The 18,400-nt window shown below is 40.7% G+C and overlaps 1 protein-coding gene across 5 annotated transcripts in view; it reads right to left on the bottom strand.

The window, feature by feature from the left end:
• Txnrd1 (thioredoxin reductase 1) overlaps positions 1-18,400 on the bottom strand; it is a 235,910-nt gene that overhangs the window by 4,186 nt on the left and 213,324 nt on the right. For all 5 annotated transcript variants that reach the window (XM_046429531.2, XM_046429532.2, XM_046429533.2 and 2 more), the window contains 3 exons: positions 16,630-16,737; positions 13,809-13,904; positions 9,839-9,973 (listed from right to left, as the gene is read on the bottom strand). In XM_046429531.2, the coding sequence (XP_046285487.1) occupies positions 9,839-9,973; positions 13,809-13,904; positions 16,630-16,737 (339 nt within the window). The remainder of the gene's footprint in view (positions 1-9,838; positions 9,974-13,808; positions 13,905-16,629; positions 16,738-18,400) is intronic.

The raw sequence follows: 18,400 nt of genomic DNA, 5'->3' as shown, positions 1-18,400 counted from the left end.
GTGACTTTGTCCCTCACAGAGCTATACTACAAAAACCCCTTTAAGACAAAGTGAGGACGTAGCAAGGAGGTGCCGATGCCCTTCCCACCAAGACCCGCCTGCAATGTGCCCCTTCTGGTGACACTTCCTTCCTCCCTTCGCCACAGCAGCCAGAAGTGGCCTTGTTCCGTCATCACCTGCCCCGACCCCCTTACTTATCCACACAGTCTTACGGAGAGCAGGCCGTGCCAGTTTTAGCCAGCTTTCCCACTGCTGTGACAGAAGACCTGATAAGAACAATTTTAAGCAGGAAAAGTTTATTTAGGGGCTCATGGTTTCAGAGGTCTCAGTCCAGACAGCCAGCTCCACTCCTCAGGCCTCGAGGGAAAGCAGGGCATCATGGTGGAGAGTGTGGAGGAGGCAAGCAGCTCAAGACATCGCATCAGGAATGGGGGGCGGGTTCCCACTTGACCGATACAAAATACACACCAACACCATACCTCCAGTGCCCACCGGCTCTGCTCCAGCCACACCCTGCCTGCCTTTAGTTACCCCTGTTAACCCCCATGAGGGTATTAAATCACTGATTGGGTTAAGACTCTCGTGACCCAATCGCTTCACCTCTGAACCTGCCTGCATTGTCTGACACGTGAGCTTCTGGGGACACTTCACATCTAACACCACGGCAGCCCAAACCTCTGTTACTCTATTTTGCAAAACAGTAGCCTGCCATAGCTACTCCATTCTGAGTTCAAGTGCTGAAGTGGGATGGCACCACACCTTGTTTGGACAAGTAAACCACCACCATCCGCCTGGCACAACCACAAGGCATGACCGCTAAATAAACTGTGCTAATAAGAGGACCCCCTGTGAGCTTACACATTAATCAGGAGCACATGGATGCGTGGGAATATCAAACACATCAGAAACACCAGGCCCATAAACTTACTGAACCACCAGACCACCAATGAGGCAACCCCCTCATTCAAGACCCATAAGAGGAGGAGCACCCCATGATGCGACATGGTGGCACCCTGACCCCATCACCTGGTCACTCCTGACAAGCCTTGCCCAAGAAAATCGCCAGTGATGAACCTCTGATCTCTGCCCTCGGGTTTTAGAAGACTACGGTTTCTCCCACCGTAACAACCATGCGTCCCCCGAAAGCTGACACCTCAAGCTAACACTGTGAACTTGCTGCTGTCTGGACCTTGTCCGAGAGTAAGCTCCTGTGCTCTGACAGCTCTGTGCCCAAACAAGTTCTTCTGCTGGTTCCTACTCCTGTCTGACCACCTGGAGCGACTCTGCCTCATGTCTGCTCTCCCTTGCTCAGTTCAGCCTCCTGAACCCCCGTGGCCACTGTAACCCTTTCTTAGCCTTTCTGTAACCTACATGTGCAATTGTGTTAAGTGTGCGACTTGAGTGTTACAGGTGTTAGAAATTAAGATTGGGATAAAAGAACCTCTGACTGCCCAGCTTATGACTACCAGGTGACCCACAAGTATTCGGTGACCGCCACCGATGAAAAGTAGTGTGGGCTTATTATTGTTACTTATTACTTATTGTTCCTTATTGTTACTCATTAATCCCGACACTGGAAAGACGCATGCGTACTGGTCTACGTTAATGGCATGACTTGCTCAGGACACCTCTTTCCCAGCACTTCTCCTGGGCTTTCAAAAGGGCTCAGGTGCCGCCTTCTCACCACAGCCCTCCTCCAACCTGCAGGTCTCCATCCTCCTCTCAGTGATCTCAGCTGCTGCCGCCTGGGCTCTACCACCACTCCCTTTTTCTTTGGAGTCTGGTTGCACCCTCAAGTCCCCCTCTCCCACATTTCACTGCCAAATGCAGGGGACAGACAACTCGTGGGCCTCACTTTATGCAGTCCCTCTGCAGCACGGTAGCATTTCCTGTTGGCCTCACACACCTTTTAACCATCCAGTCCTCCTCTTGTTCCCATGACAGCGCTCCTCCTGTGTCCTCCTCTTGCAGCCACTCTGTCACAGCCCAGGTGTGCTGAAAGGCCCACTGCACTCAGGTGTCCAGAACCTCTGGCTATCTGGCTGCAGATCCCAGCTGCCTGGTCTGTCCACCCCAATGTGCTACACAACTGTCACCATCATCCATGTATGTGTGACAGGAAAAGGGCCAGGAGGCAGCGCCTGGGCCCTGCTCAGCTCTTCCCACTGGGTGCTTGCAGTAAGCTCAGGCACTCTGATGGGCACATGATCTGCAAGTTCCAGCCATCTCCTCTCAGCTGAGACGTAGCAAACACCTCTTCCTGGATGATACATGTCCAATACGGAAGCCATGATCTGGTTCTTCTCAGGCAAAACCATTCCCTGGCAGTTCAGATCATGCATTTGAGATTCCTAATTCTTTTACCTCCACTACTGCTGATGTGTAATCAACTATTTTATTTATTTTACCTCTTTTCTGTCAAATTTGAACTCTTAATGCTGACATCTGGTTCAAATTCCTATAATTCTGATTAAATGCTTCTATTTGATTTTCGTTAATTCACAAAATAGACATATAGTGCCTTCCACCATTTATAGTCCCACGCTGTCGAAAGGCAAGGTGGGGGCCGTGGGTCTGCTGTAGCCAAGGACACATCACTTCCGAGTAGCCACTGGCTCCTTCACTGAGCCAACAAGGATCAGGAAGACTGCGCCATCAGCCTGACCCTGAGTCACACCTGACCAACGATGGCCACAGAGTACCAACAAGAAATATGTCTTGGCTTCTGGGAACAAACCAATCTAACAAGCAAAAACAAGAACTCACCATTCAAGCTCATATCTATACCCAGGCATGAAAATTTAAAAATGCTTTGCACTCAAATCAAATTTAGAAATGTATTTTGTTTTGAAGTACAATTCAGACTTCAAGCCAGATCTTTCTGATCTCACTGAGCAAGCTGGTTTGAGAAAAAAACACATAAGCAAAATTCAACTAGAGGGGAAACTATAGTAGTTGTTCATTCCTATAATCAAATGCCTGAGGCTGGCTAACTTTATAAAGAAAAGAGGCTTATTTAGCTCAAACTTCTGGAGGCTCAAGGGCTAACATCTGGTGATGGCCTTTGTTCTAGAAGAGTCCCAATAAGGCACAGGGCATCATATGGCAAGAGACACGAGCATGTGTGTGTGTCTACATAGTCTCTCCACCTATCCCCCTTTTACTTTTTGGGCACCAGGGATTGAACCCAGAAGCACTTAAACACTGAGCCATATCTCCAGCCCTTTTTATTTTTTATTTTGAGACAGGGTCTCACTAAGTTGCTTAGGGCGGTGCTAAGTTGCTGAGGCTGGCTTTGAACCCACAATCCTCCTGCCTCGGCCTCCTGAGCTGCCGGGATCATAGGAGTGCACAACTGTGCGCCCTCTTCATGTTTCCACTTCTTCATATCTCACAATGGGGATTAAATTTCAAGACTTGAGGCCTTGGGGGACCCGCAAATCGTATGTAAACTGTAACATTAACACTGTTCAGACTCTGCAGGGTTCGTCTGTCCTGCCAAGTGGGCCTTCCCAAGACTGAAGGCCATGGCTTCCTTGGGAAAAGGCCTGTGATATTTTTTTTTTAATTGGTTCTTTTTTGTTCTACATAATAATAGAACTTATTTTGACATAATTATAGAAGCATGGAACATAATTCGCTCTGATTCGGACCCAGGTACTTCCCCTTCCTCTCCCTCCCACTCACTCCATTTCCTTCCCTCTACTCCACTGATCTTTCTGGTATTTACTTACAGCTTGTTTTCCTCAGTGTCTCCTGGATGCGGTGTATTCATGTGTGTGCACAGGAACACGAGGTCAGGTGTACTCCCTGCCTCCCCCTCCCCGAATCCTTCCCTTCTCCCTCCTTCTTGTCCCCCTTTGTCTACTGATCTTCATCCTTTTTTTTTTTTAATCTTCCCCATTTCATTTGGATTAGCTTCTGTTATGCAGAAGCCTTTGACGTTTTGGGGCTGGTTTATTTCAACGGTCTGTTCCTTTGGTTTTTAATATTTTTTAGTTGTAAATGGACATAATACCTTTATTTTACTTATTTATTTTTGTGGTGCTGAGGATCAAGCCCAGTGCCTCGCAGGGGCCAGGTAAGCGCTCCACCACTGAGCCCCAGCCCCAGCCCAGTGCCTGCCTTCTTGATGGCACACCTGGACAAACTTTTTGACCAACTGTCCCTTTTACTGATACCTGAAAAACAACTGGTTTCTTAAGCTTTTAGGACAAAGAGGAAACAGCACAGGAAATTAAGGGCATCAGAACAACTGGTATTGGCATCAAAGACACTTCTGAAAGAGGCTAATACTTTTATATACAGGAAAAACAGCACTGAGAAATGCTCTTGGCTTCTTTTAGCTTTAGAGCAGAGACAAAGTCTTTTATTTTTCTTCCAATATACTAATATACCATCAGCACTGCCAAAAATTCAGACCTTAGTATTTAAGGCTATTGTCTTAAAATACTTACAATATGAACCCTAAAGAAAATATGGACAATTTGCATCCAAAATAATAATATTATAATAAAAGGCTCTCCCTTGTTTACAAAGGTATGTAAAAATCCTTAAACAGCTATTCCCCTTTCACACAAAAAACAGACTGAATTCTGGAGCGTTCTCTTCAGTGCTTACACTGAATGCTGGTGACACCGTAAAGGAGTGCAACTCTTCTGAAAACCAATACAATCCTTTTGTTTAAAACAAGTGTGACTATGGATGAGGACTAGGAGACAATATGTGATAATGAAAATAGCTGTGCTAGCAAGGCCATATTATGCACAATTTAAAACAGGATCTAAAATGTGTTCTCAATTTTTACAAAGGGCAAGGGAATACATTTAAACAAATTTCAGACTTGAGAATTTGCAACCTAATGTTCTATTTTTCAGGAATTGATTTAGAAATAAAAATAGATTTGCATACAAAACTAAACCCATCAGAAAATGGGAGCAGATGACAAAAGAGCTATATTTATTTTTCTTTCTGATGATACACTTACATTAAGATGGAAGCCAAGCTGTCATCATTGATCCCTCTAAATGAAAAGATTCGGCTCTTTTAAAATTTTCCTAAAAACAAAATTAAAAACAAAAAACAAGCAGCAGCAGCCTCCCCACACGCAGGAGCCTCACAGGTCAAGTGCTGCTGGACGCTGAGCCCATACTCCCAAGGCCTCACAAGGCTCCCCAGGAGGCCCCCTCTTGTACAAAGGGATCAAGCTATTACAACCCTAGAACTTTTGATGTTCAGCACTAAAATTCATTTTAAGACATTTCAAAAGAGTCTTTTAAAAACTCTTCCTCCTGAGCTGCTGTCTCCCATGAGAGGAAACTTTATTAGCTGAATTACCACTTAAAATTACAAGTAATCAGTTTCCTATTCAAGGACTGCTGCTTAAAGTCCAGAATAAATCACCCCCACCCTGCTGTCCCCAGATTCATGCTCTGGCAGAGCCACTGCAGGCATGGACTCTCTTCCTCCAGAAAGATTCCAGTCGAAACAAGGAGCTTCTCCACCTCCTTCCTCCTCCATCCCAAGAGAACCATGGGCAGATGGCCTTGTGGAAATTATCTTTCTCTAAGAGCAAAGTCTCAACTGAGGGATGTGCCAACTTCCGAAAGTAAGTACTCCTCAGAGCCAAAGGCACTCCAGTTCCCCAGGTGAGTCATCAGAATGGCAGGGAGGAGTTCGTTCAATACCAAGCTGCCAAGCTGGCCTGAGGGCTGTGCCTATTCCGAACAGTGCTCAGGACGAGTTGGCTCAGGACAAGTTCTTAATTCTTAAAGGTAGCACTCCTACTACATCAATGAACTAACATTTGTGAAATTCAATAAAAACTTGAAATTTTACAAGGTATGTAAAATCAAACCCCCAACTTCTTCTGATTAGATCAGACACTGTCTAACTGCTCTTTAAGTTTCTAAGCCTTTCCTCTTCATTTCACCTTCTTATGTGGACAGTAGCACCCAGAGCGGCACTCCCCACCCAGACACGCCTGGACTCCATCCAGTTACTACCCGATTTGGAATCCTGCGTTTAACAGAGAAAAAGTCCCTAAGAATCAGCTAACTATCAAATTCATTTCCCTAGATCAAGAAGCTTTAAAAAAGATTTCCATAGTTAGGATCTAAAAGCTTGGTTTTTCAAATTCTAATTTCTAAGCAAGTAGAATTCACAACCAGGGGTGAAAAAGGAGCACACCACCAGGAGCTTCTTCAAAACAGCAGTCCTCCCACCTTCCACACCAACGCTGTGTGGCCTCTCAGTCAAGCCCCACCGCCCACGGTGAAGTTCCCTGGGAAAGAAACACCTCACAGATGCAGCTACTGCCATGGCCAAATGCCAGGACTCTCCCGGACACCTGGCCCTCAGGGCTTCCAGCAAACTCTGTAAATAAGTCTCTATTTTACTTCATGTGGAAGCTAATAAAAGCTGAGAGACACGGCCAGGTCTTAAAGAGAAGAACTTGCTGAGTGGGACCACAACTCACGTCTGTGTCCTGACAGTATGCTCATGTGGCCACCAGGAAATCATTCCAGTTTTTCAATTCAGTGTCAAACACTTCAGGACAGTCCAGGGAGGTAGACTATCACTGCTCAGCATGGGGCCTGGAGCTGAGACCGCCTGGGTGGGATCCCAGCTGTGCCACTGCTGGGCAAGGTGACCACGGGTAAGGTCCTGTCTTTAGTTTCCTTGTCTGTCAGGCAGAGCTGGTACCCTCCCCTCCTCGTGAAAGGCCAAAGGACGCTGACACACAGTGAACACAGTGTGTGCACGGGGCACCCTCACAGGCGCCGGTGCCATAGTGGTTACCCCCAAAGCGCACTCTTGCTGCTTCAAGACACCAACCTGAATCCTTCTCAGCTTCTCCCTCGTCACATTTCCAACCAGCTGAAGGTGCTGTCCACCCAATCCCAGCACACCAGAGCCATCCAATGCCCACTGCCACCTCCCTAGTCTGGCTAGGCTCCTTTCTCATCTGCCCCTTTAACAGTACATAACTGGATTGGCTACTACACGGGCCTCTTCCAGCCCACTGTCCACAGTAGCTCAAAAGGACTAGAGACCTTTCAGGTTGAACATAAGGTGCCAGGTGGTGGCACATTCAAAGAGGGCATGGAAGCTCCACATTCCCCCAGCCTGCCTTGCTTACACCACTCTTCCATGTGGCTCTTCCTAAGTTACATCCCTTGTAATAAACCAGTAACGTTAAGTTAATTGTCTTCCTGAGTCCCTTGAGCCTAGCAATTTATTAGGAGAGGATCATGGGAACCCCTGAGACTGGAAAGCTGGACGGCCTAGACTTGAGACTGGCATCTGAAGTTGGGACAGTCTTGTGAAACAAAGTCCTTAACTTGTGGGGCCTGATGCCAATTCCAGGTAGTTAGCCTCAAACTGAATTACACCATAGGATCCAGCTGTTGTCTGGAGAACTGGCCTTTGGTGTGAGAAACCCCACCCCACCCCACTCACAAACATCTTGTGTTACAAGTGTTGTGAATGGAAAGCAGATGGCCCACTCGGGTGCCCTGCATTGTTCACCCTGATCCTGGAGTCTTACCGTGGATTACAATGGGAACTTCACTCTCATGCCTCACCTGCTCTTAAGCTCGTCACAAATCCCTGCCAGTTCCCAATGCCAACAGGGTGCTCCACATGTGGCTTCACACAAAGGTGCACAGAATGAGTATCACCCAACATTTTTTATCTTATCAATCAGTCATGAACTTGGAAAAAATAAATCCAAGTGCTAGCAGAGTTATCAGAACATTCAGTCTTCGGGCTTCAAAGTCTTGAGAGCACTGACAGATGGAGGTGTCCAGCGGCAAATGTGCTGGGTACCAAGAAGGACAGGCCTTTGGCTGACCTCCTGCCTCTTCACTGAGTCTTTCTCCTGGCTGGCAGTCAACTGCCAGATGATACTGTGCACGCTGCTGCAGGTCAAGAACAACACAAGCAGGCAGGCAAGTCCAGTGCGAGCAGCCCTTCAACCAGCCCACTGGGAGCTGAATTCAAACAGGAATCAGACACTCTTATATGCAAGCTGCGAAATCTCTTCATTCATCCATACTGGGGATGAATGTTGCAACTCTCAACGATCTTGGACTGGCAACTAATTTTTAGATTTCCTCACAGTTGCAGGTTAAATTTTGTCCTCTAAAAGATATGATCACCCCTGTAGCAGTGAATGTAACCTTATTTAAAAACAGGGTCTTGCCAGGCACGGTGGCACATGCCTGTAATCCCAGAAGTTTAGGAGGCTGAGGCAGGAGGATCACGAGTTCAAAGCCAGCCTCAGCAAAAAGCAAGGTGCTAAGCAACTCAGTGACACCTTGTCTCCAAATAAAATACAACACAGGGCTGGGAATGTGGCTCAGAGGTCAAGTGTCCCTGTGTTCAATCTACCAAACAAACAAACAGAAAACAAAACAAAAACACCAGGTCTTGGCAATATAACGTGAGGCCATTTTGGATTAGGGTAGGCCCTAATTCAATGACTGTGTCCTTGTAAGAGGAAAGAAATTGGGACACAGACACAAAGAGATAAGGCCATGCAGAGTTGGAGGCAGAGACTAGAGTAATGCACCTGCAAGCCAAGTAACGCCAAGCCAACTCCTGGAAGCTAACAGAAGCAAGGAAGGATCTGATTGTTCCCTAGATGCTTTAGAGGGAGCACAGACCTGCTGATACCTTGATTCAAGATTTCCAGTCTCCCAAACTGTGATCCTGTGTCAGTTGTTTCAAGCAACCAGTTAGTTGCACTGTGTTACAGTAGCCTTAGGAAACTAGCATGCACTCAAAAATGCAAAGTTAACTGGCTCCTTCCCCGTGTACCTACTCTGAGTCAACACTGAATAAAAGATATATCACACATTCTTACAGAGCATTAATCCAGACTCTTCCGTTTTTATGTTTTTTGAATGCTTAGGGTTTTTTTTTTTTCCTTTGTAGCAATAACAAATCATATCCTAATCTCTAAATATGTTAATATTTTGTTTCCAATCAAGCCAAGTGCTTATTAATCTAGAGTAGGACACCATTCCCAACTGGAAGGCGAAGCCAAGATACTTTTCCATGTCTGAAAACTGACATTTCACATACTCAGCAAAAAGTTCAGCTGTGCGAGTACAATCAGGAATGGAAACCGGCCAGTCCTCCAGATGCTGAATGAAATCTGGTACTAATGCACACACACACCATTGTGTATGTTTGTACACACAATTCACACCCTGGATACCACTGGCTAGGGTACACAGACAACAGCTGCGATTTTAAACTCCAGAGCTACACTGCCACCTCCCAGCCAGTTCCTGTGAAGTATCACTCACTACATTCAACTCCTGGATGATCACTCACTTACAGTGAAGAAACACTGACACCCAGAGGCCTAGGTGGTCAATTTCCAGTTCCATCACTTTCTAATCTCATTGTTTTGATAACAAAAGCAAAAGGCATAGACAATATTAGTTTAGCCTTGAAGTAACCCCAGATCACTAAGATAGAGGGTCTTTGGAGTTTGAATGGCATTATTAACTGATTGCCATGAAAAAACCTAAGAAGATTTTATAAGTAAGTGCTTAAAAGCCCATATTTATCAGTTGTTCTCTTAAAATTTTTACACTGAAAGGCATGACAGACATTTCCAGTTTGGTAATAAATATCTGAAAAAAAAAAATTATTTTGAGAGAAAGGCCTTCCTTTGAGGTACTCTCAAACATTATCAAAGGTCAGGAGATATAGAAGTAGGTCAGGTGCAGCCGAGAACAGCACTGTTCAGAGTCCCAGGCCTGCTCCTCATGCTGGCAATGATGTACACTTCTAAACAGCTCAGAGAGTGTACTTGACCCACCTCTGCACAGACGGGGTGGATTCCAATCGTGCTGTCCAGCTGCCTCTTGGTCAGTCCACACTTGAGCGCAGCTGCGAAGCCCTGCGTGACTTCTCCAGCATTTGGGCCCAGTACATGAAAGCCCACAACACGTTCCTAAGATAAAAAAAATAATAATAAAGTAAAAAAAGCCTGCTAATTTTTATCCCCTTCCTTTCCTATCTGGCCTTGAATACTTCCCTGGTCTAGTCTAAAAACCCCATGTCAGAAATGGACACAGACTCATGCTGAAGTTGGGCACTACAAACTGATTAGGCACAAGACTCCCTCGTGTGGGCCGCCACGGGGAGCATGATGTGCACGTTGAGCAGGAGGAAGAGACAAGACGGCCTGACAAGGACCTGAGGAGGAGGATGGAAAACTAAAAAGCAAAGACATCTGCAGTTCCTGAACCACTGAACACTTACAGGATATTACACAGGCGGTGGGGACCCCATGTTCCCTATCTCAGTGTCACATAAACTATCTCTGGTAACCATGAGGCTCAAGAACAGTCACTTAAACTAAAAATAAAAAAATCATTTAAGGTTTTAAGAAGTAGAAAGAGCAATTAGATACTGTTAAGACCCTTCCTGTATGAAAATACTTTTGAAAGCAAAAGGAAAAGGTCTAGCAACTCTGAGCTACCTGTTTGGGAATTACTCTGGATAAATTCTAAATCCTAAACTCAGGCTACCTCTGCCAAGAGCAGAGAAACCTGGTGCATTCTACTGCTGTACTCAGTTTTTCAAGAGCCAACCCTGAATAAGCTAAACTACCTAGTCCCATTTCCTCACAACACTTGAGGCCATTCAACTGGGTGCAGAACTATTCAGCCAGTCTCTGGCAACAATCAGAAAGGTCACTTTAGTGCCAAAGTACTATGACACATTCTGTGTTGGACAATCAAGAGTTCAAAGTTGAATAAAGAAGATCTGTGTTGTGAGTTATTAAAAAAACTTAAAATACACTAGATTTACATGTAATAACATGGGAAGATTTCAAAAAATAAACATAAATTTAAAAAACAACGTGCAGGCAAAAATTGTAGCTCAGTGGTAGAGTCTTGTTTGGCACATGTGAAGCACTGGGTTCGATCCTCAGCACCACATAAAAATAAAATAAAGGCAATGTGTCCACATACAACTAAAAAACATAAAAAAAAAAAAAAACAAAAAACAATGCACCAGGTTGTATTTACTGAAGATAACATTCTAAAACCACAAAACACTGTGTGACATTTATAAAAACATAACATTATGAACGAACAAAAACAAAAAGGAGAGACCCTCTGACTTCAGAGCTGTGCCTCTGGGGGAGTTTTGAAAAGACTACAGGAGGAGGAGATGGCTTAAAAGGGACTCTACCTTGCCTGGAATTAAATTCCAACTCTGTTATTAATGAGATAAATACTTAAATTTTATGTGCTTCAGTTTCCTCTAGTAGAAAATGAAGGAAATAACAGCGCATACGCCATAGGATTATATAAGGATTAAAAAGCTAATACTTATTAAACATATTAATAAATTAATACCTATTAATGCAGATCTTTTAGTATCTGATACAGTTAAGTGTTCAATAAATCTACGATATTTATAAACAATACCTGTGATTATGGCAAATATGGCAAAAATGTTCAATGACTCTGAACTGTGGGCACTTTCCCTGTCTTTACATATATTTATACATATTCTATGTTAAAATACGTAAAAACTAGCAGATTTAAAAATCAAGGACATGGCATGAACATACTTTATATACAGAGATAAGAAAAATTGTGCTCTATGTGTAATAAGAATTGTAATACATTCAGTTGTCGTGTATTTAAAAAAATAATAAAATCAATAGAAAAAAGTGATACATTAAAAAAAAAAATCAAGGACATTTAGACACTAAAATCAGATGACTGACTCAAAATGAGTAAAGCATGCCCCAAGGACAGTCAGAAGTTCTAGAAGCATGCTTTTGCATCAGCTTGCTCATGACAGAAGAGCAACAACATAGATCTTCTTTGTTAGTATCTTTGTCCATGAAAATATTATGACCTCAATTGCTTTAGGTAAGGAAGGTTTATTGGCAGTGAAACTTATTTTTCATATTACACAAGCAAGCTACCAGAATAAATAACAATAGGGGGAAAAAACAACTGCACATAGTTAAAATGGATTTGCTTGGCATGAAGGAAACTTGATGTTGCTCCATGCAACTGAAGTCTCGCTCACCCAAGAGAGGTGACATTGCCAAGAAGAATACCTCATGCTTTTTTCATATCTTTTCTCTGCAGTAGAATGGATATCTAATGTATGCACACATAAACAAACTTTTAATAAAATGTCTAAAAAGAAAACTACATACAATCATTTTTATGCCAACGACATATTCATTATGGATTATTCTAGTATTCTTTTTTATTAAATGCCTCAATGATGACCTCTTTTGTAGAGAATCTAAGAAGTATCTCCTAAAACTCTAGGTTCTGCAAAAAAAATAAAGAAAGAATAAAAAATCTGCAATTGTGGGCTGGGGTTGTAGCTCAGCAGTAAAGCGCTTGCATAGCACAAGTGAGGCCCTGGGTTCGATCCTCAGCACCACATGAAAATAAGTAAATAAGATAAAGGTATTGTGTCCAACTACAACTAAAAAATAAATATTAAAAAAATCTGCAATTATGTCCCTGTCTGGAGCAGTAGTTTCTATATAAGACACATGGTTTAAATCTATTCAAAACTCAAGATTAAAAATAGAGGTTATTAGGCTTTTTAATGAATAGATTCCTTAGCATTATTTATATTTTTACTGAGGGCATTTTGTTTAAAGGCAATGTGCCAGGTAAGTTAAAATTATCCATTTTCTATGATTTAGTACAATACTTAAAAGAGTATGTGTATGAACATACATGTGTCCTGGTTTATCATGTAAAATACATTTCTTACTGTGTGGCAGCAGTCAAGAGTTTGAAGAACACTGATGCTTTCAGTCCCTCATTCTGTAAAGACACAAACTCTTCGAGGCCTGGGAGTATGCCAACAGGCTTAGCTACCAGAGGCTCCAGGCAGAGCTCGAATCGGACCTCAGTTAAGGGCTCTTCCCAAGGCAGGTTTCTCTGGTGCCAGCTGCTGGGGCTCAAATCTGCATCATTTCTATTCTTTTTTGTTCATTATTTCTAGATAGTCAGTGACTTCATTGCTACTCACTTATAAACACAAACACAGAAGCTGTTCCTTGGGCTCCTTCCTGCCCTGAACTGATTGCCTGCTACTTATGTATAGGGCCCTGCACTGGTGCAGGCAGTGGAGCCAAGGCCTCTGCCAATGGAGGGTGAGCACACAGCTGGGGGACTGCAGGTGAGACACTAGAGTAGTGCCCTACACAGCATGTGGTCAAAATCAAGCACAGCAACTTTAAAAGTAAAAGCAACTTTTTCATAGCTGCTCTTCTGCATCTCCTGCTGAGAGTGCAAACTGAGAACCCCCTGACTTGGGCCAGGTGACAGGGAAATGAATTGTAACATCCTGGGTTAGCACAGCCTAGTTAAGTCTACACATGTACAGTTCCTGCCTGTTGTCTCAGTGTATCACCTTCCCCTCTTATAAAACCTGTTTCTCTGAGCTCCACAAAGATAGAAACTTAAGACAAAAAGGTCTCCTCTATCTTCCTCAAGCTTTGAATAAACTTGTTTTTCTTCATCAACCTTTGTCTCCTGAATTTTAGAGGTGCCAAGCAGTAAAATCTCAGGTTCTCAGTAATAAAAATAGAGCTATATGGGCTGGTGTTGTGGCTCAGTGATAGAACTCTCACTTAGCATGTTTGAGGCACTGGGTTCAATCCTCAGCACCAGATAAGAATAGTTATTGTGTCCATTTACAACTAAAATATATATACAGACTTAAAAAATTCAACCATATATTAAAAGCTAAATGAGATTATTAGAAGGATTCAGAATTGTACTTACATTGTCTTTCAGATTACAGACTATTTTTGCATAACATTTGTTGTTATCTCTTGATGGAACTGTCCATTCCAGTGGCCAAAAGAAACTATGGTAAACCTAAAAGGATATAGGCACAATTTAAACTTTCTTAAGTAGCAAGTTTGCAGACTTCAGATCTGGTGAAAGAAAAAGCTCTTTAATAATTAAGAGTTTAATTAAATGATAAAATCCATGAATTCACAGGAGATGGTATAAAGGCAAATGACTTGACACACCCTACTCAGGGATTTTTTGAAATAAATTCATCCCTTAATAATAATCCAACCTCAAAGTAAACCTTAAGTAATAGTAACAAAGAAAAATAGGAAAGGATGGGCTGGCGTTGTGGCTCAGTGGTAGAGTGCTTGCCTATCATGTGCAAGGCACTGGGTTCGATCCCCAGTACCACCAAAAAAAAACTAAATAAACAAAATAAATTAAACTAAAAACAAAAATAAAGAAAATAGGAAATGAAAGAAGTCATGTAACTACTGTCCTATATTAAAAACTAACCAATATACCTGATTAAAATCAATCAATTAATTAATTTTTAAAAAACTAACTCAAAAAACTCAACATCGTTTGTTTACCTCATAAGAATGACAACTTTGGACAAGAAACAAATAAGGAGCCAGAAATAATCATCACAATCATCTAGATCCCATGTTTATATTTCCAAAAGACATTTCCTCTTATGGCATTATCACTAACAGCACCTGAGGGTGCAGGGAGGGTAGACATACTTGCTGAGATTAACTCACAGATAACTCAAAGATAGATTTTTCTCCTGCAACTGTTAGGGCCTCAGTTCAAAACACAGTTAGTGATCCTTGTAAAAGCACATTGGTTATGATGACATGATTAATTTTTTTAAATAAATGTAGGTTGCAAAATTAAATGTACAGTATCGCAACAATTATGAAGGGAAAAGATTAAGAACATTACCCCAAACTGCTAACAATTGCTATGTTACAGACAATCTATGACAAATTTCCTATTTTCCTTATATTTTTCAAAATTTCAACTCAAACATCTTACTTTTGACACAAAAATATTTGTTTTTCTTCATAAAAGTCTATGAAGAAATAAAAATATTTATTAAGAACCTCAAAATTTAAATATCTTTGATAGGTAATCTATCCTTAAAAAAAAAAGAACAATAAACAATGAATTATAAAGATATTCATTAATCTATAGTTGTGAAAAACTATAAACAATCTAAACAAAAGGGACTTAACGAATTAAAGTATGACATCCCTTAAAAATTCAAATTATTACACATTTCTAAAAATGGTGTTTTTAGAAAATTGAAGGACAGACAAAAATGTCCATGACATATATTATTATTAATATATTACAGAAAACAGTTAATCATACTTTGAAAAACTTAACATGCGCCCACCCACACAAAATTAATACATACATATACACACATACATGCAATAGAGGATGAGCATCCCTAATCTTCATCTAAAATCTGAAATGCTCTAAAATCGGAGGATGTGAGTGCTGATAGGATGCCCAAGAGGAAAATATTCCACACCTTCAAACTATGTGTATAAATTGAAACAAGTGGATTTCATATTTCTTGGGTCCAATCCCAGCCACATCTTATTATATATGTGCAAGAGAAAAAAAAAAAATCTGATCCCAACCATTTCAGATTAGGGATATTCAATCTGTATAAATATTTATAGTCTAGATGGAAATATGCAAAAATATTAATAGCAGTCATTTCTTCATGAATTAAAATATAGTCTTTTTGCTGTTTCAAACTTTCTATAAATGAAGTTATACTATTTTTAAAATCAGAAAAAAATGTTAATAATGTGTTCCTAATAAACCAAGATATTACATGCTACTATCCATGCATAAAATAAAGGATTGTCAGTAGTTAAAAGAAGCTTTTATGGGCTGGAGTTGTGGCTCAGTGGTAGAGTGCTTGCCTAGCATGTGTGGGGCACTAGGTTCAATTCTCAGCACCACATTATATTCATAAATGAATAAAATAAAGATCCATCAACATCTTTAAAAGTATTTAAGAAAAAAAAAAAAGGGTTTTATATCATAAGGTTGACTTTTATTCCCAAATCTGTTCTTTTAGAATGTTTTACTGGAAAGATTTTCCCCTGTGATTTAAATGCATGCTGCAGTCCTTTTAAGTAGTATTATTTGTGTATATTAAAAAGTCATATACAGGGACTGGGGTTGTGGCTCAGTAGTAAAGCCCTTGTCTGGCATGTGTGAGGCCCTGGGTTCGATCCTCAGCACCACATATAACCAAACAAATAAAGTGAAAAATCCATTGGCAACTAAAAAAATATTTTTAAAAAAGTTATATTTCATATACAATGTCTTTACTACATGATAAAAGGTGAGTGGTGAAATTAATATAGATCAGACAGTAATGCTAAAATAGCAATCATTACATAGGTCAAAGCAAGAAAACGTTTTTTTTGTTTTCACTTTGCTGTATTTCTCATATTTCAATAATTAAAAATAAATAAATGTGGTTCACCCTTGTTCATTACAAATACACTGAAATATCAAAGGATAAAAAGTAGCATTCAATTTACTCCAAAATGGCTCAGAGGAAATAATACATATACACAAAGAGCAAGAGAATATGAAAGTTTATAAAATAAATGAACAAAATGTAATAATAATTGAGTCTAGACAATAGCTATAAGGAAGTTCTTGGCATTATTTTTAAACTTTTGTGTATACTTGAAATTACTTTAAAATTTTGATGAAAAAAAGTAGTATAGCTTAGTCCAAGATGAAGAAAAAAAGAAGAGCTTACCTCAATATTCTCCTCCCCAAATTTCTCTACAGCCTTCTCTTCTGAAAGGCCGCAAGCACCATATTCCAAAGGAGTAAATACGGTTGTTGGAACATTTTCATAGTCACACTGTTTCAAAACGAGGGAAGAGAATTATGATAGGCAAATCCTAAAACAGGTATTCTTAAAAATGATTCAAAAGTACACTTCCAAACTCATTCTATGAGGCCAATAACACCCTGATTCCAAAACCAGACAAAGACACATCAAAGAAAACTTCAGACCAATGTCTCTAATAAACATAGATACAAAAATCCTCAATAAAATTCTGGCAAATCAAACACAAAATCATATCAAAAAGATAGTGCACCATGGTCAAGTGGGATTCATCCCAGGAATGCAAGGTTGGATCAACATATGGAAATCTATAAATGTAATTCATCACATCAACAGACTTAAAAATAAGAATCATATGATCATCTCAAAGATGCAGAAAAAGCATTTGACAAATACAGCACCCCTTCATGTTCAAAACACTAGAAAAACTAGGGATAACAGGAACATACCTCAACAGTATAAAAGCTATCTATGCTAAGCCCCAGGCCAACATTATTCTAAATGAAGAAAACCTGAAAGCATTCCTTCTAAAAAATGGAATAAGACAGGGATGCCCTCTTTCATCACTCCTATTTAACACAGTTCTTGAAACTCTAGCCAGAGCAATTAGACAAAATAAATTAAAGGGATACAGATAGGAAAAAGAATTCAAATTATCACTATTTGCCGATGATATGATTGTATACCTAGAAGACCCAAAAAATTCCACCAGAAAACAACTAGAATAAATGAATTCAGCCAAGTAGCAGGATATAAAATCAACACCCATAAACCAAAAGCATTTCTGTACATCAGTGACAAATCCTCTGAAAGAGAAACTAGGAAAACTACTCATTTTACAATAGTCACAAAAAAAATAAACAAAATACCTGGGAATCAATTTAACGAAAGAGGTGAAAGACCTCTACAATGAAAATTACAAAATGCTAAAGAGGACTCGGGATGTGGCTCAAGTGGTAGCGTGCTTGCCTGGCATGCATAAGGCACTGGGTTCGATCCTCAGCACCACATAAAGGAAAATAAAGATATTGTGTCACATAAAAAACTAAAAAATAAATATTTTTTAAAAATGCTAAAGAAAGAAATTAAAGAAGACCTTAGAAGATGGAAAGATCTACCTTGTTCCTGGATAGGCAGAATAAATATTTTCAAAATGACCATACTACCAAAAGCACTATATAGATTTAATGCAATTCCAATCAAAATCCCAATGACATTCCTCATGGAAATAGAAAAAGCAGTCATGAAATTCATCTGGAAAAATAAGAGACCCAGAATAACTAAAGCAATCCTTAGCAGGAAGGGTGAAGTAGGTGGCATCACTATACCAGACCTTAAACTATACTACAGAGCAATAGTAACAAAAACAGCATGATATTGGCACCAAAACAGACTTGTAGACCAATGGTGCAAAATAGAGAACACAGAGACCAACCCACATAATTACAGTTATTTTATATTAGACAAAGGTGCCAAAAACATATATTAAAGAAAAGATAGCCTCTTCAACAAATGGTGCTAGGAAAACTGGAAATCCATACACACAAAATGAAATTAAACCCCTATCTCTCACTGTGGACAAAACTCAACTCATAGTGGATCAAGGACCTAGGAATTAAAGCAGAGACCCTGTGCCTAACAGAAGATAAAGTAGGATAAAATGGATAATGGATAG

This window comes from Marmota monax, unplaced genomic scaffold (assembly GCF_021218885.2).
Source record: "Marmota monax isolate L192 unplaced genomic scaffold, Marmota_monax_Labrador192_F-V1.1 WCK01_AAM20220418_F8-fsc00051, whole genome shotgun sequence".
NCBI classification, from domain to species: Eukaryota; Metazoa; Chordata; class Mammalia; order Rodentia; family Sciuridae; genus Marmota; species Marmota monax.
The sequence above is the reverse complement of the archived record's forward strand: the minus strand, read 5'-3'. Positions and strand labels throughout refer to the sequence as shown.